Raw genomic sequence first — 23,087 nt, forward strand, 5'->3', positions numbered from 1 at the left:
TGGGAATATGTCATAATATGATCCCCTATTATCTCTGAATTCCCTACAGGAACTTGCATATCTTACCAATAAAATGAATACATATGCAATCAATCGACGAGTTTACGCCTGCACCGGAAAGCTTTCAAAAGCTCGGATTTGTACAAGCGCCAGATATTGCACACACTACATAGTAAGCGGTTATAACATGAGTATTATCTTCTGGTCGATAGCCACAGAACCCGACTGAAATGTGTTAACTGAAGAAAACAAAACAAAAGAGGAGGGGGAGGGTGCTTTCTGTGTAATTTTCCTAACTCTTTACAACATTAGTGGGGAATCGGAGCTCAGTCATATATGATATAGTGATGTTTACAGATGTACAATAGCATGTTGGATATCATAGACTGGGATAAGAAAACACAAACAGCATAATCGACCGCGGACAAACCACGATGTGCAAAACTGTTAGAGCAAGATAAATGTATATATAAATTACGCACATGCATGCAATTTATGGGCCATCAGTGATGTTTGATAATTTTATTCCATGTTGGTGATCTGATTTGTCCGGTCACGAGAAATGATTGTAAATATTTAACTTGTCAAACCCAAGGTATATGTTATATAACAAGAACATGCCAAAACATGCCAAAACAAGATAAAATGTCTTCAAGGAAAGTGATTAAAAAAGTTCCATAATTGTAGATCTCTAACTTCTTTATTGAGAGATTTTGAACAGTATTTCATAGTTTATTTCATGATAATCTGCTATCCCAGGAATGATAATTACTGTGTCCAAAGGCACACAGTCGTCAAAAGCAAAGCAATTAGTACATATTTATTAACAATATATTTTCAAGCAAACATTTTTCCCGAATTTTCTTTCTTGTCATATATATATATATATATATATATATATATATATATATATATATATATATATATATATATATATATATATATATATATATATATATATATATATATCCTAATTAGTGATAAATCAGTGATAAATGTCTCACGATAAGTAAACATTTATGAATAATGTTAAAATGTTTGCAGCTTTATTTCTTCTTGCTGTATTTTTCGTCCATTGTTTCCAAACTCTTTTTGAGGTAAAGGTTATACTGGTTTTATCTTTGAACGCTTCATTTGAAATATATAAGTTTGATTTTTATTTGTACTCTATTTTTGATATAAATTGAATTATTGCTATTTTGTCTTCAATGCATCCCAGTTCATTTTTTTCAGTTCTAATAAAACTATTTTTTTGTTATTCATATAACCGACAAATAGCTATTGGGCGAAGACTTTAAGTGAAAGAATTTGAAATTATGCCCCATGAAGAAGATGTAGACAGACAAGCTACATTTACTGTACGTGATGCTAATGATTGTGATGCTCACGGTCTAAATTACGTAATATACTCAGAGGTTGTGGCTCTCAAGTAAACGACGACGATTAGGTCCGAATTGTTTTATATCTTGAAGCAATTTGTTGAATAGATAGATGAACGGGGTGAGGGGCTTAGTGATGGTAGTCGATTTCAATCAACGAATTAAAAGATGCTGAGTCTACAAGCCGACATTTTCTTCCACAATAGAAGAATTTAAGGAAAGATGAAATAGCTACCACGTAAATGCTGGAGACTTGCCAAAGTCAAACTGTAGAAATACAACCTCGATACCGCGTAAATGCTGAAGACTTGCCAAAGACCAAATGTAGAAATACAACCTCGATACCACATAAATGCTGGAAACTTGACAAAGTCCAACTGTAGAAATACAATCTAAATGTCCACAGCAACCCACTGTTGAACAAAGGGGACTAGTAACAGTACCCCAAAATGTACATCACAGCAATGGAGACAAATGAGGCCTTTGATGAGAAAGTAAGAGACGATGATAATATTATTGCAGATGACACAGTTAGAAGAGTAGTACAGTCAGTTACTCGACGACTAAGATAAGTGAAATGTGAGCTTACCAAAGCACTATAAAAGCAGTAAAATGTATTCTATGCATGAAACTATTGAAGTCCATTATTTAGCGTTTGAAATACTTAATCGTATATGAAATTAGTTTTTTTCTGCAAAAACGTTTAAGATGAACTTATTGTTGCTATTTAGTTTGGGTTTTTTTTTATACATACATTCACGTGTAGGTTGTTTATTCCCGTCTCTAACATTTCTCGTCCATAATACCAGTTTATCACGTTTCCACTACACGTCTATAATACCAGTTTATCATGTTTCTATTACACGTCCATAATACCAGTTTATTACGTTTCCACTACACGTCTATAATACCAGTTTGTCATGTTTCCATTACACGTCTATAATACCAGTTTATCATGTTTCCCATACTAATTGAATTTCAGTAATTTGGTGAGAATGCCGTATCGCTGTGTCGTATTAAAAGTGTATACAGTAAACATGTAGTCCCGGTAAAATGAATTGTTGATAGTGTAGTCGCATTACATCCAGGAATAAAAATTTGAAAGAACTTTAAATTGCATCGTAATTGCATCGACAGCCGTGTGAGCTGAAATATTTTATATCTAATTTTTAGCCCCATAGACTCGCATCTTATTTACAGTCCCATACACTCATCTTATATTGTTCCAGAGACTCGTGTCTTATTTGCAGTCCCATAGACTATTTTGCAGTTTTTAACGTTGTATTTGTTTCTCAAGTATTCTGTGATGTGATCAGAATCAGCTTCATATTTGTAAGCTCTAGTTTAATTTCTTCTATAATGGCATTTATTACACTGCCAGGACATGGTACAGATTATACACATGTTCTGACTTGATGCTTGCTAATGATGTCTTTGGACATACTTTCATTGTTCCATCTGGTGTTTCGCATGTCAGATATAATATTTGTTTATTGTATACGGAATGGATTTTTGTGTTACATATCAGGAACCTTTCAGAACGTGTTCATACTCCTTAATGCTGCTACGTAGTTATGGCTCCTTAAATGAGTATACAAACGGTATTGTGTTTTAAGATGGTTTCAACTTTTAAATAATTCATCGTATCCTTTGCATTTCCCACCTCAGAAGAACATATTTTTACTGTTCATTATTTGGTCTTCAAAATCTGTTCAACATTATATATGTCATCTTGTTTGTCGCGCAGATAAAATTCATCTTCATAAAAGCATCCGCCATTCATCCTCTAGCAAAGTCTTTCAGTTTTTAAACGACTGGATCACCTAAAATTAAATGCATGATTTTACAAATTCACTCACTAAAGTTATGGACATAGCCCTTTTCAGTTTCTAAATGTACGTGTTTCAAATGTAAATGTTGTCAAGTAACATAGTATACTGATCCATGCATTTAATTTGTTTTCTTCCTTGTTTGGTTCAAATGGATTCGTGTTTGGTAATAGGCAATGAGTAACCCTCAGTTAGCTTAGGTTAAACTTCAACGTATTTTCTGGTTTTGTTTTCAGTCAGATATTTTATATTGTAGTATTTAAGGTTCTAATATTTAATGAATCGTTCTAAACATTATTAATTTGTAAGAACAAATAATTTGATATGTAATCTCAACTGTAAACATTTGTATCATTTCATATCTCCTAAACAACATGATTTGAAAATCAGTCTTGTTCGTCCGAAAAGAATCCATTCAGTGCAGATTAAAAGAACACTGAAGCATACATCATATACTGTCCTGGCATTTCAGACTTGTCTAAGCCGAGACGGTTGGAAATTCCCTACCCAGAAGATGTCGAATAAATTCCTCATCAGATATATTGTGACTGAACAGACCAAGACGAATGTCTTGTTACTTATGTGTTTACAATACTCCTCTTAGTCGCACTGTGCTTTGACAGCAAATAAATGCATGGATTGTTATATACGCATAAGAATAACTGCAGTGTTTTCATGACTGTGTGGTATTAGTTGATACCAATAGCAGAACATTTACCAGGCATATAATTAAGTGTAAGTCTCTTGTCGTTTTTGAAATGTTTTGTAATCTTTGGTAAGACTCTATGATATATCATTATGGCACACGTGTAAGAGGATGGATTCAGTCGCGTTATTTCAACCCCTACAATACAATAAAATGTTGTTTTTTCTGCCTTCAGTACAGGCATTGTCTACTAAAATAGTAATTTAATTTTGAAAAACAGTGATTCAAACATACCTGGTTACATTTAAAACAGGTATAGTAGTAGTACCTATTTTCCGGTTAAACGTCACGAATGTTGTTGATTTATTCTGATTGAAGACCCATACACGGCTTAAACTAGTGATGAAGTTCTATGTCAGGGAGTGTCTGTTACAGTTATGTTGCAAATGGAATGGCGTGTTTGCCAGCAGAGTTATCTCGTCCGCTAATGCTAAATTTCCAGATGGAGTAAACACAGCAAATAGTCTAATTTTGGATCAAGTAATTCATTTAAAGTCATTGATATAAACACGATATAAAAATGCTGACAAAACAAATCCCGACCGAATGTCGTGTTCTGTTTGAAAAGGTTCGGACTTTTATTCATCCATCAGGATAGTGCTAAGAATATTTCAGTATGATTCTTCTATTGCATGTAAAACCTGTCCTTGAGTGCATACTTTGCGGAGTTTTAGGAAATGTCTGTCATGATTCACAGTGTCAAAGGTCTTTTGTATATATGATTATGATGTCTGTCATGATTCACAGTGTCAAAGGTCTTTTGTATATATGATTATGATGTCTGTCATGATTCACAGTGTCAAAGGTCTTTTGTATATATGATTATGATGTCTGTCATGATTCACAGTGTCAAAGGTCTTTTGAATATATGATAAAGATGTATGTCATGATTCACAGTGTCAAAGGTCTTTTGAACATATTATGAAGCAGCAAACGCTCAAATTCTAAAGTGGAAAGACTTACTTCGTGTACATTGAAAAATGTTGTTATACTTCTCAGTCCCTTATGGAGCCCCTTTTGGTATGCATTAAGGAAATTATATATCGTGTGTATTATACAACTCAATCTGCTGAATGAAAACTTTAAAAATAATTTGTATAATACAGGCAGCAGTAAATTAGTTCTAAAATTACCTGGGTTAAATTTAAATATTGGCGCAAATAACCCTACTTTTCAATCGAAAGGTGTGCCGCACTGGTATGTTACGTCGTTAGAACGCATTGTGGTTAATTTTGTATGACTTTCCCCCTCGTAATGTAAATTTTGATTACCATCAATTGGGCATTGATGGATTGCCATAAGTGGGAGTCATTGTATTACAGAGACTATTTCTTGATACCTAAAGTCTGTTTTGAAAGATAGGTTCATCAACAAAACACAGTCAGTTTGTTGATGATTTAAAATTACATCTGAAGAAAGATCGTACAGTTTAGACAAATATACAAGAAACAGACGCGAGATATCATCTGGAACAGAGGCTAATTGGCCGCCATCTTTGAATTCAAAGCAACATTTTGCTGTTGCTACGTCACCTGTGGTAAAACTTCCAAAAGAGCCTAACGTCCAATTTAGCTCCTTCGTCTAAATTTTTGAAGATTGCTTTTTAATATGCTGGTTCTTTAATATTTCTATTTTTTCTTCAGTTTTAAATTACTTGCAAGATTCATGAGCAAACTCTCGCAGCCTTTGCTATTCACAATCGTCCAAAGTATTTAGATGTATCGTGAGCTTTCTTATCTTCGAGCAGTGAATAAAGTTTTCTGTGAAGATTACACTTTTCGGCGGTAAAACCTGAAATGATACATATCGCATTGCAGAAATAACCTTATCGTGAATTTTTGGCTTCTATTTATTCGGTAGACTGAAGGATCAATGCACAATCTGCGTTTAATCTATGTCTAGTTGACAAGCTACTAGCTTCACGTACCCCATTTTTAGACCAGCATGGAAACTGAAATATAGGAAAACTAAGCAATTATTATCGCTGGACATATCTAACTACAATGTACAAAGGGGAGGGAGTAGAACGTTATAGCTTAAACGTTTCTTCTGTAGAACATTGAGATGATCCCCAAAGTCCTATTACACAACGAATGACTTGCTTTATCTCCTCCTCTAAATTGCATTATACCGATGGGATTTCATTACTTGCATGAAAACTATCGTATTTTGTCGGCGGCAGTAATATACGGTCCTTTTATTACCACAGAAATTAACGAAGTCTCATTGCTATTTCCGCCTCAGACTACTCGTGTCCATAGCACTCGTAGTCGAGCTCATCCGTCCCAGTCTACGCGGGACTATATTACCCGTAGTCAAGCTCAACCGCCTCAGTCTACGTGGACTATATAACACGTAGTATAGATCAACCGCCTCAGTCTACGCGGACTATATAACAGGTAGTCAAGCTCGTCCGTCCCAGTCTACGCTGGACTATATTACTCGTAGTCAAGCGCAACCGCGTCAGTCTACGTGGACTATATTACACGTAGTCAAGCTCAACCGCCTCAGTCTACGTGGACTATATAACACGTAGTATAGCTCAACCGCCTCAGTCTACGCGGACTATATTACACGTAGTCAAGCTCATCCGTCCCAGTCTACGCGGGACTATATTACCCGTAGTCAAGCGCAACCGCCTCAGCCTACGTGGACTATATTACACGTAGCATAGCTCAACCGCCTCAGTCTACGTGGACTATATAACACGTAGTCAAGCTCAACCGCCTCAGTCTACGTGGACTATATAACACGTAGTCAAGTTCAACCGCCTCAGTCTACGTGGACTATATAACACGTCGTATAGCTCAACCGCCTCAGTCTACGCGGACTATATTACTCGTAGTCAAGCTCATCCGTCCCAGTCTACGCGGGACTATATTACCCATAGTCAAGCGCAACCGCCTCAGTCTACGTGGACTATATTACACGTAGTATACAACTGCCTCAGTCTACGCGGAATATATAACACGTAGTCAAGCTCATCCGTCCCATTCTACGCGGGACTATATTACCCATAGTCAAGCGCAACCGCCTCAGTCTACGTGGACTATATTACACGTAGTCAAGCTCAACCGCCGGACTATATAACACGTAGTCAAGCTCAACCGCCTCAGTCTACGCGGACTATACTACACGTAGTATAGCTCAGACACCTCAGTCTACGCGGACTATATTACACGTAGTCAAGCTCAACCGCCTCAGTCTACTCGGGACTATATTATCCGTTGTCAAACTCTACTATTAGAAGGGAAAAGCCATATGCACGCCTCAGCTTGGCCGTATTTAAACATGATTTTCAGTCTTTGTGCATGGGATACAATATTAACGTCATGATCTTTCATATTTTAAGTGCAAAAGAAAAGAGAAATTTAAAATAAAATTTATGAAAATGTATTGAGCATAACTGTCTGGAGTGTAGCTCTTAAAAATGTTAGCTGCTAGCATCAATAATAAGAAAGGAAAAAAATTAATCTGTTTTGAGCCGACCCTACAAAGTGTCCGATGCATTTGCTCAGACATTATAGAATTGTAAAAATCTGATTTGACCCAATTTGTTGACAGTAAAAGTTATAAGTACTTGAAATTATTATCTTTTAATTGCATATTTGTTTGTAAATGTAGTTTCAACCAGAACAATGTTATATTGGATCTAAGTCTAATAGCCTGATACTTGTAACATTGGTGGACCAGATGAGACCTTGCTTTCCACAGACTTTTAGACTAAAGCTCTTTCGCAATGTGACCCAGTATATCATCGGGTAAGACAGCTTACTCTAATTTTCTCGGCACTAGGTAACCTAATTGTGTTGATGTGCCGTAAAGCACCAAACCAAGCCAATGTTTACTCCGTCAGTGGTTACCGCACCTTGCAAGTAAGTCCAGAACCATACACAGATAAAAACTATAAAGCCCGAATGGTCTTTAACATAGCTGTTGTCTGTAAGTTTTAATTTCATTCATAAGAGTGGCTTGTAATTTGTAATTACATATGTTGAAGTACGATGTTTAAAAAATAAAATTAGAGTTGAAATAAAAACCCTGGTTTTCTTGGAGTTTATATTCCAATTTTTTTTTTAATAATGCAGTATAGCCAGGGCCGACAAGAGGGGGACAGCCACAAGGGATATATCCCCAGGACCCGGGCTGAACAACACTTATTAGTTTTATAAAAGAAAAATTTTGTTTGAACAACAACTAGGAGAGACACGGGTGTTTCTTACACCAGGGCCCGTCATCGCTCTCTTTGGATCTGGGTATAACTCCACCTTCATTTTATTCCTTATTTTAAAATTAAGTGCGTTGCATGGTCATGCCTAGTTAGCGAGCGAGATGAAGACAATGTTGACAAGTATGTATGAAAACATGTTATCATTCCTTTATAGCGGTTGCAAATAAGTTGAATGTACATTATGCATGAAAATTCGAATGCATTAGTGCTGATTAAATATTATGTCGCGAAGATGTGCCCGCCGTTATAATTTTATCATAGCAAATTATTTATTTATTTGTAAACTGTAAGAAACGATATGAACCACCTTCATGACTGACGGTATACAATCACATGAGCTTCTTCTCTTCGTGGGCATACGGCATTGGGACTGTCTTACATAACGTACTGTCTTTCAGCTTGAACGAGCATGGATGATCGCACACTATTTTGTCATCAAACTGTCATTCAAAAAACACTGTAACTACTGTTTTACTTTTTCTTCGGTTATTCCTAGCTGACATTTACGGACCCAGCGTAATTACCTTCTAATGATGAAACTGCTTGCTGTTTTTTTATATATAAAAAGGCAATTCATCAAAGACGGTTCTGTGCGAATTGACTCTATACTTAGAGCATAAACGAAGTCACGCGGCTACTTGATATCTGATATCAAGTAGTAATGACGGTACACACATGGACAGGTACATGTGTATTCATTTGTTATGGATTTCTAGTGTAGATTACATTGGTGATCATTGGCCATTGAAAACCAACATTTCTTATTTACAATGCCAACCTGTTCGTTTTTTGCGATGTGCAAGTCTACGGTATCTTCCAGACAGTAAGTAATAATTGTATTTAAAGCATGTAGTCAGCATTTAACCACACTCAACTTACCCACTCCCCCAAAATCAGCACTAGCACCATGAAACTTTGCTGGCTGATGAGTACAAAAATAGCCATTATGTCATTTTCATTATTATTTTTATTTTATTTTTAAATTATTGTTACTATTACGATTTTTCGTTCTCAAGTATTATTTCATTTTCGGTGAATATTTGTGATAATCACGTTCGTCTGATTGTAAAGCCCCTTAAAATAAAAGTTATTCTTACATTATCTTTTACAACACCTTCCCTAGACCTGAATTGGTGTTCTCGTAAACTCTGTTGCATACACTTAAAACAAATTGTAGCAATTCGATACTAAGGTAAACATGTAATGAAATAATGTAATGCCATATGAGCAAAGAAAGTATTTAATCGAAATCTGTGAACTTTCACTTTTCACCTTCTCTCAAGGACCCAGGGTTGGAGCCAAGAATGACACCGGTATATCACATGGTTACCACATATGTAACACAACTACAGTTTTGTGAATTTTCACCCAGCGATTATGGAGTAGATATGGTAACGAACTGACACAAAAAAACTTAGAAATGACAATGTAAATTGTTTTCTTTTTTTCAAAGTCATCTGAGAATTGATGGATTGGAAAGGATACATTCCCACACGTTCTCTGTTCATATGCTGAATTCACAGGAAAGTAAATTAAAATCTATACCAGTGACTTTCATAAATACATTAAGTGAAATAAAACAGTTACCGAAATATACTAAACACGGCTCACCGATTTAAGAAAAAATATGTTTAACCAATTTCAGCTAATCTGTATGTAAGACGAAGTGAGCAATATGCTCCAGCACTTGTTTTGTTGTGTCCGGCGTGCGACGTGTAAGAACACTTGTTTTGTTGTGTCCGGCGTGCGACGTGCAAGAAGACTTGCAGTTTTCAGTTTGATCTCAAAAACCGCTGTACCAATTATCGCCATGTCGATTTGCCAATAACTATGGTCGTCATTACTTTGCGGCTTTTGAGAATAATATAACAACTCTGAGACCAGATTCGACTCCGCAATACCAGGCTTCTTTTCTGTGAATGATGTAAATCCGCTGTCAAATTTAACTGAAACAATAACTAACAGTTAAAATGATAAAACTTTATAGATGTTCTTAGAATAACACGACACATTTAAAACATTTAAATACATTTAAATTAGATACTATGTCAACCTATAACCAGCTGCATTTAAATTACTTTGTCAGCGTGTAATTAGTTACATTTAAATTACTTTGTCAGCGTGTAATTAGTTACATTTAAATTACTTTGTCAGCGTGTAATCAGTTACATTTAAATTACTTTGTCAGCGTGTAATTAGTTACATTTAAATTACTTTGTCAGCGTGTAATCAGTTACATTTAAATTACTTTGTCAGCGTGTAATCAGTTACATTTAAATTACTTTGTCAGCGTGTAATTAGTTACATTTAAATTACTTTGTCAGCGTGTAATTAGTTACATTTAAATTACTTTGTCAGCGTGTAATTAGTTACATTTAAATTACTTTGTCAGCGTGTAATTAGTTACATTTAAATTACTTTGTCGCGTGTAATCAGTTACATTTAAATTACTTTGTCAGCGTGTAATCAGTTACATTTAAATTACTTTGTCAGCGTGTAATTAGTTACATTTAAATTACTTTGTCAGCCTGTAATTAGTTACATTTAAATTACTTTGTCAGCCTGTAATTAGTTACATTTAAATTACTTTGTCAGCCTGTAATTAGTTACATTTAAATTACTTTGTCAGCCTGTAATTAGTTACATTTAAATTACTTTGTCAGCGTGTAATTAGTTACATTTAAATTACTTTGTCAGCGTGTAATTAGTTACATTTAAATTACTTTGTCAGCGTGTAATTAGTTACATTTAAATTACTTTGTCAGCCTGTAATTAGTTACATTTAAATTACTTTGTCAGCCTGTAATTAGTTACATCTTATGTACCAACTACAGCAGCCTGTAATCAGTTACATTTATATTACTTTGTCAGCCTGTAATCAGTTACATTTAAATTACTTTGTCAGCCTGTAATCAGTTACATTTAAATTACTTTGTCAGCCTGTAATCAGTTACAGTTAAATTACTTTGTGTGTGTGTGTGTGATTTAGATTTTAACGTAGCTTTAACAATGTTTCAGTCATATCGGTGCGATGTCTGCAGTGGGACAGTTTTCAGTGATGTCTAGCACTGGGGCATCATGCCGCAGATATGTAGCATGATGTCCCATCCAGTCACATTATCCTGACACCAGGCCGACCAGTCCTAACACTAATATCTTAATGCTGAGCGCCAAGCGATGCAGCTGTTTGTACAATTTTTGTAAGTCTTTGGTATGACTCGACCGGGGATCAAACCCCGCATCCGAGGCGGACGTTCTAATCACTAGGCCACCGGAGCGGTCCAAGTTAACTGTTAGTTATTCTTCGTTGAGAACATATGTGTGCAAAGATTAGCAATCAAGTTTCATATTATGTGATTGTGATTAAACTACTTTGTCAGCGTGTAATTAGTTATATCTTAAGTACCAACTACACCAGCCTGTAATCAATTACAGTTAAATTACTGACACTGTGAGCTTACAATCAATAACATTTAAAGTACTAACCATGTCAGCCTGTAATCAAATATATTTAAATTTTTTACCATGTCAGCCCGTAATCAAATATATTTAAATTACTTACCACGTCAGCCTGTAATCAAATACATTTAAAGTACTTACCATGTCAGCCTGTAATCAAATACATTAAAACTACTTACCATGTTAGCCTGTATTAAAATACATTTAAATTACTTACTATGTCAGCCTGTAATTAAATACATTTAATGAGTGGTTTCAAGCTCATATACGTCACTTGTTGACTTTAATGCCTAAACTTTGACAAAGAAAATGTGCTAAAAATACAGAGATAAGAAGAAATATCTAAACTTTGAGGATTTAGTTACAGGATATTACCGAAACCCTGGTTTAATTTAAACTACATGAATGATTACATTTGGTATAATGATTCAACAGACAACCCCTCACCGAGGGCTCAAAGATCTTTAATAGCCTCGATGAACGCGACAACCTTTTCGACCAGTAATTAGCCCCGTTTTAATGCTTACGCAGAGACGGTCTTTGGCTTTAAGAGTTGTGTATACTAATTACATGGCAGTGAAAGGTTTGCGATTTTGGAGACACCTCCCGGTGCCTGAGTAAATGTGTATGTGTGTGTGTGTGTGTGTGTCTTGGATTTTAACGTAGATTTAACAATTGTTCAGAAATATCGCTACGATGTTTGGCAGTTTATAGTGATTTCTAGCACTAGGGCATCATGCCGCAGACATGTAGCAACATGACCCAGCCAGTCTCATTATCCTAACACTAGTCCGACCAGTCCTACACTAATCTCTTAATGTTGAGCGCCCAGTGAGGCAGCTGCTAGTACCATTTCTTGAAGTCTTTGGTATGACTTGGCTGGGGACCGAACCCGCAACCTTTAGCATCTGAGGCGGACGCTCTAACCACTTAGGCCACCGGAGTGGTACCTGAGTAGAGGGAGTTATAGGGCACATCGAATTAAGTACTATCAGAAGTCATTTACTAGATGAAGTGCGCCTATATTGATGTCTGTGCCACTTTACTCTCTGATAAGCTTTTACATATCACTGGCATCCCACCAATGTCAGTGTGAGTTTTGAGTCTCGGCTCAGCAAACGTTGGTCGGTGGTTCATCTCGGTGCAGGGTTCCAAATATGATGGCTACCATATATAGCCTGTCCTGTGCTGACAAACTGCGTCCAAGCCCAAAATATCTAGCTGGGCTGATGTAGCTAAGAATAAACACAGTGGGTAGTTTTGGCCTTCCTGCGTTTTCGAATTGCTCTTTGGAAATCTGATCAGAACTGTGCTAACCCAGGGTAGCAAGTTTTCTCGGCCAGGACCGTATACATACATATAAGCTTTACTTTTGTACAAGCGCTGTCTCCTTTCGGTCACCTGGTTGAATGGCAGATACTTATCCACTACTCGTTGATATGTTGGTTTGTTTTTATCGCACTTTATCGCTCCGGTGGCCTAGTGGTTAGAGCGTCCGCCTCGGAAGCGGGAGGTCGAGGGTTCAAACACCGGCCGAGTCATACCAAAGACTTACAAAAATGGTACTAACAGCTGCCTTGCTAGGCGCTCAGCATTAAGAGGTTAGTGTTAGGACTGGTCGGCCTGGTGTCAGGATAACGTGACTGGGTGGGACATCATGCTACATGTCTGCGGCATGATGCCCCAGTGCTAGACATCACTATAAACAGCCACACTGCAGACATCGTAGCGATATGACTGAAATATTGTTAAAGCTACGTTAAAAATCCTAATCACACGCACTGTAGACACATTATTGGCTACGTTATGCAAGGGAAATGGCAGCTAATTGCCTTTCCAAGGATATACTGATACTGCCGACATGAGCTGACCGACAACCCTTGGTCCAATGTTCTACCGCGGTTGTATGTATGTATGTATGCATGCTGGATGGATGGATGAATGGATTTTTCATTACGCAAGTCAGTATATGGCGCAAATTTCAGCTTAATTTTTTTTCCAAATTAAAGAATTATTTTTCCACCTTGTAAAACTACTGTCAAAATGGCTCAGAGTAAATAAGTAAATAATCATATTAATTAGAATTTTAATAAGATGTCTTCGGTTTATTAAATTTCTATACACATGGAAAATATTCCATTAAATTCAAAATATAACATTAATGATGTAATGATTTAAAAAATGCAAACTGTTTTTTATGATTTGTTGATACATTATTCAAGAATAGCCCCATTTTTAGCTCAGTGCACAGTTGCAATGCATTTATTCGTGAACATAAGCAGCACAATCGTATAATGAGTGACGACAATGTTTTTGGAAGAAAAAAGTGTCTCTCGTTGAATAGAAATTTAATCTTCGTTTTCGTGTATCATTTAAAATGTCAATAAGAAGACACGTGTAGTACAGGAACACGAACAAAATACGAGGCAATTGCACTGTTGAGATTTGATCCCAATCATGCTTAATCGCTTTCCTCGGATAGAATTCGTTATTTAGACTTATCGTTCATTTTGCTTTTCTTCTATATGATTCATACTTTAGTAGAATACACCAGTTGTATGCTTGCCTTTATTTCGTTTTGTTTGTGTAGTCTTTTGTGTTATTTAGTGGAAATAGGGTTGAATATGTACCGTTAAGAAGTAGGCACCACAATGACGGCTACATACATTTTTTAGTGCTACCTGATTTAAAAAAAAAAAAAAAAAAAAAAAAAAAAATTTTTGCATTCTCATACTTTTATTTTTCACATAATGCCCATAGATCATAAATGTTTTGACGACTAGAGAAAGACATTTGTCTCGTTAATAATGTAATTTAATTCTGAATAAATGTTGGCGCGAATTTGTTATACGAGTTCATTTGTATGTGAACCCTTTCTATGAGAAGAGTGGGTACCAAGACAACTTTCTCCTATCATAAAAATGTAGGTCGAATGATAGCAAATGCTGTAAAATACATTTATTCGATTTGATAAGGTAAATTTTCTAAAGTATATAATAATATTTGCCATATTATTATTTTCGCTTATGCGCATGAATTTTTTATCCTTATTCGATTCTTATCCAGGTTGCTCACGTTACCACTAACGTAGTCCATTATATTTCCTTTAGACCTCTACCAGTCAATATATCGTCTATGCATCTACCTACCTACCTACCTATCTGTCTACCTATCTGTCTGTCTATCTATCTATTTATCTATCTATCTATCTATCTATTTACCAACCAACCTACCCACCTACCCATCCCTCCATCCATAGATTCGATCTATCAGACATTTAAAAGGACATTATTTTGTACTATACGGGCCATGAACATCTGTCTACTATGCTGGACTTTGAAAATCAGCATGTGGAAGGGGGGGGGGGTAATATGATCACAAGGCATCCCAGGTTGATATGATCTTTGATTAAATGTTTTTATCACGCTTCCCACCCACTAATTGTTCTCGTGTTTTCATAAGTGGATCTGCACGTCAAAAAGCGATAGATGAGCTTAAAAGCTCAGTGCTTAATGTTTGTTCGACGATATCATATTGTGAAATTGTGATACCTTATCTGTGATAATGCAGTACGGTGTTACGTTGTTGTTCGTTTAAAAACCATTGACAAATTACACATTTGTTGCATTAAGTCTCAATAAATGTTTTTCTTGTAGACCAGCAGCCAGATTGCTAAATATGGAGCAAAATTTAAATCGATGACAGTTTAGATCAAATGCTTGTTGTTATCAGATTTCGTGAATGCGTTAAATAAAGATGCGTTTGACATTAAATTGCCTCTCGTTCTTAAATTGTATCATATATGCCAATATGACTGCGCATCGAATGCTTCTACCAGATATCTTGATTGGCAGCTATTCCAGAAAATGTCATTCCTCTCTGCGGTCTTGTGGCGGAAATAAGTGTATAAAATTAGAGGGTAACATGGACTAAACAATCAAAGTTGTAATTTTCCACCCAAAATATTACAGTATTATAGCAGAAACAGAATATTGCTAAATCCAATTGTAATTAGGTGACCAGGGTCGATATGATACACGCCTAATAGAATATTGCGAAGTCTAATTGTAATTCGGTGACCACGGTCAATTTGATACGTGCATAATGATATCAGCAGTTTATGCAGATATTGTTATATTCATCCAAACGCTTTGGACAAATTTTATATATATATATATATATATATATATATATATATATATATATATATATATATATATATATATATAATTTATTTATTTATTTCACGGGCTTTTCTTTTTTCAGCAAGTAACATTAACTGTTATTATCTATTTTGTAATACTACAGAACCGATCTGAACTGAATAAAACTGTTATTATTGAAAGGGATCTAGGGCCACACACGGGTGGCAAATAACATTAAAATAACTGCTACAATAATAAGGCGACGTCACTGATCTATGGAGATACAAATCACGTTACTTGTCAACATTTACAGTTGGAGCAAGAATACACATTCGGAAGTAATGAGATAATTTCGGTACAAAAATATAACATTTTTATGGAAGAATACAATTAAATGTACAAAAGTTGTAAAAGAGAAAATAGTATATCATTATGAAATATGAAATATTTCTTCTTCCACATACAGCACAAAGTGTATAATATTGTATTAATTAGTATACACAAGCGTGCAACGCGCGCATGAACGCATAACTTAAATAAAAGCAAAAATAAATGAATAGCGAGTGGCACTATGGTGTCAGAATCCTTACTCAGTTCTATCAAGAGGCCTACAAGAACTACCCAGTCCAGCAGCTAGTAGAAGCAGCTAAGTACAATTTTACGCTACACAGCTACCATTTCCCCGAAATCACCTGAGAGGAAAAAGGACTGTGGAGAAATGTAAAGAAGCAGAAGAAAAACGGGGAACGTCTACTAAAAAAGCCCTTCTAAGGGCTACCAATACTGCCTCTTACCCAGGGAACCATTTTGGCTTTGGTATCCCGTTTCGATAAAACTATTATGTACACTAACTTGATCCATCAATCCACTGGTTCAAAATTCAAACCTTTTATGACCTAACTTTTCATACGTCGCTCAGACATATTTTAGTTATCAAAAATGCGTAGGGCATCTACAACGTACACTATGTACTAGAATTTTTACCATTGTTAGGACGTAGGAAAATTTTACAGCTTGTTTTGATTTGACCCAAATGCACAGGTGGCTAACACATTATTGGCATTTTTTATTGTCCATTAGTACAACAATACTAAATTTGACTAAGTATGGACTGACGTTCTTGGGAGTGCACGACATCTATGGCCGGCTTGCCGAGTTCCTTGCTCTCTTGCCTCTCTCGGACACCGTATAACGGCGGAGATGTGGAACAATTTCCACCCGCCTAAAGCTAGGTGTCTCGATGTGACGTCATCGTTGTGACCCAATCGCAACGGGCGTTACATACTGCTTGGGTCGACACCTATCACAGAAAATACGGACTGAAATGAACTCATTGTTAACATGAGTCTGTGTTAGGCCCATTCCCACTCATGAAACCCCTTCATTCAGGTCGTTAGAGACATATAGTCCTACGACCTGAAGGCTAAAGTAGCAGTTCTCCTTGAGCACATAAAAGCCTGGGGGATGTGGCACTAATTCCTTCCCCCAGGAACATTTAGCATCCTTCTGGGCGCACGCGACTTAAATCCAATCAATCAATCAATCAATAGTAACAAAACTGGCAAGATTTTTGGAGAATTTCGCGAATACTGTTACAAAACAAGATTTGTATCTTTCCAAAAGAGCATGAATGGGAAACGTCCTCCAGCAGGATAAGTGGTTTTTAAAGCCACCTTATAATGTAAACACACAGCTAAAACCATGTCACGATCAGGATCAGGCCCGTGGACTGTAATTTGCTTACCTATGCAATAGAGGGCTTGCGGTGATAAAACAGTCTTGGAAACATTCTTCTTTCTGTGTGAAATTCTGGACAAATAAATAAATAATGATATTCGTCCACATTTAAATACTGGTAAAATGTTCCCATGGTGGATATACATAATTTCTTTTAAAATTATTTTATCGTCTTATCATGTGTTTTTAATCTTTCGGATTATTAATAGATTCATAACATCAGAGGTTCTGACTCCCACCAGGACAGCTCCGGTGGCCTATGTTGTTAGAGCGTCCACCTCGGATGTGGGAGGTCGCTGGTTCGTACCCTGGACTAGTCATATCAAAGACCTGTAAAAATAGTACTAGCAGCAACATAGCATGGCTCTCAGCATTAAGAGGTTAGTGCTAGGACTGGGTCGGCCTGGTGTCAGGATAATTTGGCTGGAGGTATGCGATACTACATGGCTGCGGCATTAGGGCCGGCGCCAGACTATCTGGCGCCCTAGGCAAGGTTAGATTCTGGCGCACCCCTTCCCCCAGGAAAATATCAATTTCAAAATTCTTTCCTCGTTTATACCATTAAAATAAGGAGTTACCCCCCTCAATTTGGTTTCCGCGGCAAACTGAAGGTTTCGTATACGCGTGATTCCACGGAAAAACTCGTGGCCTATAAAAACACGCGAACGTCATTACGTCCTGAAAGTTTCGTATACGAGCGATTTTCACTCACTCATTTTACTTGTTCCGGTCAGCCTGGTGTTTCGGTCAGACTGAATCTACCCATTATTTGTCCCTGTATGAAATAAACCAGGATAAAAAACGACCCTCAATAAAGCTGAAATTTATTTATATATTTTTCAAAACTGTTGTTGATTTGGAGAAATGCGCCTCCTGAAATCAGCGCTCTAGGCGGCTGCCTAGTTTGCCTATATGGTAGCGCCGGCCCTGTGCGGCATGATGCCCCAGTGCTAGACATCACCGTAAGCTGCCACACTGCAGACATATTAGTTATATAGCCGAAAAATTGTTAAAGCTACGTTAGAAATACACAAAACACAAACACAGTCTCCCAACAGTTATCAGTGTTTGCAACGAATCCATTTATAAGTATGATCGTTAGCATTGGTTTGGTGAAAAAGTATTTGATAGAGGAGTCTAAGAGTTTTTGCCCATTTATAATTGAAGTCAAATGTTAACTCTCGGAATCTGATAATTATATCAACATGTTTCCATAATAGTTCTGAATAAAGCATAGAAGTAGAAACACTTTTCCTCACTTTAGAACGTTTGATAAAAATTCGATATTAAAATTTTCAATATTTGTGATATTTTCAAAATCCAAAACATCAAATGCATATAGCAAAATGGATAAAATAGTATGATCGGAAAGATGAAATTGCAGGTCTATGGGAAGACTGAAGTACCTGAATTTTTGGTCAAGTAGATGTAGGGCCTTTCTAGCTACAAACAGCATGCCTAACACGGTGGCGTAAGACAAATGGATTTTTTCTGCTACAAACAGCATGCCTAACACGCTGGCGTGAGACAAATGGGTTTTTCTAGCTACAAACAGCCTGCCTAACACGCTGGCGTGAGACGAAGGGGTCTTTTTAGCCATGAACAGCATGCCTAATACGCTGGCGTGAGACAAATGTGTATTTCTAGCTACAAAAAGCATGAACAACACGCTGAGTTGAGACGAAGTACCTTTGCTCGAAGCTAATCGAAATAGTCAGGCGCTTCGCAGGCAGAACTGTTCTGTTTTAAGCCCAGCTTTTTTGTAATAAGTAGAGCCATCAAACTATATAGCTGTATTTTTCTTTGATGCTATTACATACCACATAAAGAAGTTTGTCAAAGTGACTTCAGTGCCGGATTACCAAATAGGCAGAGGAGGCACCGACCTACGGGCCCCACGACAACGGATTAACATAATATAGATAAAACGTATTAGGAGATAATTTGCGGGGGGGGGGGGCATACCCTAAATTTTGACAACTAAGGGCCTCCACAGGGTTTATTCCGGCACTGTGACTTACTTCCACGCCCTAATGGTTATCATAAAGTTTTGCATTAAGCCCAGATGCCTCTCCAAAATATGTTTCCGGTCGGTCAACCATCCATCTTTTTCGTTCCCGACCCTAGCACTTTTTTTTCCCCAAGGAAAAATAAATCCTACCTACCGTCCTTATTTTAAAACCAGTGCAATAGTAAACAAACTATTTTGGACTTGCACTATTGTTCGTACAGTCATAAAGCTAGATAACTGTAATTTTCTTTAATGTTATTACCTATCACAGGTAAAGTATTCATAGCGATGTATTTTTACACCTCAATGGTTACGTTAAGATTTTGCATTGTGTACAGTACCTTTCATCATAGGTAACATTAGCCATTCCACCAGTTTCAACATTTTACCTGTGATTTGCATAATTGAATGTAAAAAGTGAAGCCTCTGTATATAATATACAGTGAACTAGGTATGTTCCCCTTGATTGTTTGCATTAAAACTCACGTGATAAATTGCAGACCTAGATTAGATATAAAGATAAAATGTCTTACCATGTGTATGGTCTCTTATTCAGACATTTTTTTTGGAAGACTTTTATGGCAGTAATGGATATCAGAAGCCAAATCTGTTAGATGATGTTGGATTTAGGTAGGTGTGGCAAAACAAAATTTGTGTCAGTTCAGTGGTAAACAAAGACAGGAGAACTGGGGCTGTAAGATCCGTACAAACAAGTCTGAGCATTTAACATCAATACGCTATCTAACGATCTGAATACAGGTTATTTAAAATGAATTCTGATAATGAAAATATTTCCTTTTAACGATAAAAAGATACATCAACAAATTTAATTAAGCATTGCGATTAATTGGATATATCAGTTTTTGCTTGTTTTTTTTTTATCCACTCGCATTATTTAAATTAGCTTTAATCCAAACAACATGTACAAGGCCATCATTCAAGATTATGGAAAACGTTTTATATACACATTTAACATTTCAGAAAGTTACCTTATTATATATTCACTCAATATATTATCAATTGAACTTGCTTTATTATTGTTTTATATTGTCAACAACTTTCAAATTTTATTCACCGCTCCGGTGGTCTAGTGCTAAGAGTGTCCGCCTCGGACGAGGGAGGTCGTGGGTTCGATTCCCGGCCGAGTCATACCAAAGACTTACAAAAATGGTGCTAACAGCAGCCTCACTTGGCGCTCAGCATTAAGAGGTTAGTGTGAGGACTGGTTGGCCTGATGTCAGGATAATGTGACTGGGTGGGACATCATGCTACGTATCTGCGGCATGATGCCCCCGTGCTAGACATCACTGTAAACTGCCACATTGCAGACATCGTAGCGATATGACTGAAAAATTGTTAAAGCTACGTTAAAATCCAAATCACACACACACACACACACACACACACACACACACACACACACACACAACTTTTATTCAGCATTAATTCATTCAGACTAGAGGTATTCATAATACTCACCGAATCCACCGTTTCTGAGATTAGTCGCTCGCCACAATGTCCACTAAGTTTGTTTTCAAAGTTTTTGAAAATATTCTTGGAATGCAATACCTTGATCCAGGTTTCTTTCAAGAGTCAGTCTTTTTCTCTTGCGTGCATTTATAGAACACCCACTTGTACATCCTTTGTTAAAAATATCAGCTCAGCAGAACTAATAACAAATATTACTTGTATTGCTTATGTTTCGTTTTACATCGTCTCGTTTCGTTTTATCTTTATTTCTTAAGTTCCTGTAAACCAAAAACGATATCAGTCAAATTCAGAAAATTTTTAGTCGCTAGAAGCTCATATATATATATATATATATATATATATATATATATATATATATATATATATAGATATAGATATATATATATATATATATATATATATATATATATATATATATATATATAAATATATATATCATCTACATATATATATATATCATCTACATATATATATATATATATATATATATATATATAATCTACATATATATACATATACACATATATATCATCTTGTTATGTATATTTGATTTAATTTATATCAGATTTAATTGTTTGTAAGTGTTGAAAAAAATTAGTTTTAATTTCATTATATATCAAAATATAATAGTTCTGTTTAATAGGAGCTCGTACTTTTTCCAGAAACTAGTTTGACCTTGACTGTTCGTTTTAGCAAACACATAAGGTTGACCTGGTTCCCGACGTTATTTCAAAATTTGTAACAGCCACGCGAACAATGTTTTAAATGTATTTTTACTGTAGAAATAATAAGGTTGAGATTAAGGCTGTGTTGGATACGTGACCCTCGACTTGTAAATACTTTTTAGTGAAGTAAAAATCTTTTATTATCGGAGTAAAATGATTGGTTCTTATCAAGGACATACAGGGGCAAAGAGATTTTTTTAAATATGAAAACATGATCACTTGACCCTTATCCGGGCATCTGTTTTACATATTATTCAAGATTTAAACCATTGCTGAGAGAGAGAGAGAGAGAGAGAGAGAGAGAGAGAGAGAGAGAGAGAGAGAGAGAGAGATCAGCCTGGGCTTAAAAACACTTGATGTCAAATCGTTTCCTTCGTTTGTGGCCAGTTTTCGAGTTATATGTTAATTTTTTCTTCAGATTATTTGGATTCTAAAAGATTAATTCGTTTTTCTGTAAATAATTTTGTGCTCATACAGAATTTTTGAACAAAGACATTTCTTAAAAATTTTATTCGGATTTCAAACACCGGATTACATTTTGTGTTTCTACAAGGAATTGTAAACCACAAAACAATACAGGACGCAGCAAACGTCATCGCCAGTTACCTTGGATTCTTCGTCGGGATTCGAACTTGAGATCATTAGCACATTTCAATATTAGGGCTTCTAAACTTTTATTTGTGTATTATTCTTGGATTATTTGCGGATTTGATTCTTAAAACCATAAGTTCTTATTTTTCTTCAATTTTACAATATTTTTCCAGGGAAATACATTATTTGTGACATTTTTCAAAGCTTGTTGTTTTCACTCTTGTGTTGCTGTTTATTCGAGCCTAAACAGGTAACATTATATATATATATATATATATATATATATATATATATATATATATATATATATATATATATATATATATATATATATAATACTAATAATAATAATAATAATGCTCTAACTGGTATCACGAAACATTGCGAGAGGATTGATTTTCCCAAGTAGTTAACCATAGTTTAAACATATGCCACTGTGATCCATATTTTATATTTCACTGACTTCACATTCATTTCTTCTCTCCGTACTGTAGTCTTTAAACTAGTGTAAACACCTTTTAGTACAGTATCAAAACGGTCACCGTAACCGATATTTCAGTTTTGTGGCTCAGTTGTTGTATTTAGTTTATACTATACATAGTCCATATATTATGCTTCACTGACTTGGGTTGAATTTATATTGTATATTTATTTCTCAGGCATTGTGTCTGCTGTAATCATGCAATTGATGTCGATGTGCATCTCTGTCGCAATCACACTCGTTCCATAAGAGAGGTTCATTGTCTTGTCTATATCATCGTTTTCTGGCTTGGAATAAATTCT

The 23,087-nt window shown here is 35.9% G+C and overlaps 1 protein-coding gene across 2 annotated transcripts in view; it reads left to right on the forward strand.

Moving 5' to 3' along the window:
- Positions 1-23,087, forward strand: part of LOC149808455 (cyclic nucleotide-gated channel rod photoreceptor subunit alpha-like) — a 201,900-nt gene that overhangs the window by 60,038 nt on the left and 118,775 nt on the right. Inside the window, exon 1 of one of the 2 annotated variants that reach the window (XM_089977570.1) lies at positions 8,582-8,968. The exons of the other annotated variant lie outside the window; for it this stretch is intronic. Within the exon in view, the coding sequence (XP_089833696.1) occupies positions 8,916-8,968 (53 nt within the window). The 5' untranslated portion in view covers positions 8,582-8,915. Of the gene's footprint in view, positions 1-8,581; positions 8,969-23,087 lie in introns of those variants that run through there. 2 annotated transcript variants of the gene reach the window in all.

The sequence above is a fragment of the Sinohyriopsis cumingii genome, chromosome 1 (assembly GCF_028554795.1).
Source record: "Sinohyriopsis cumingii isolate HCF-2022 chromosome 1, ASM2855479v2, whole genome shotgun sequence".
In the NCBI taxonomy this organism is placed as follows: domain Eukaryota; kingdom Metazoa; phylum Mollusca; class Bivalvia; order Unionida; family Unionidae; genus Sinohyriopsis; species Sinohyriopsis cumingii.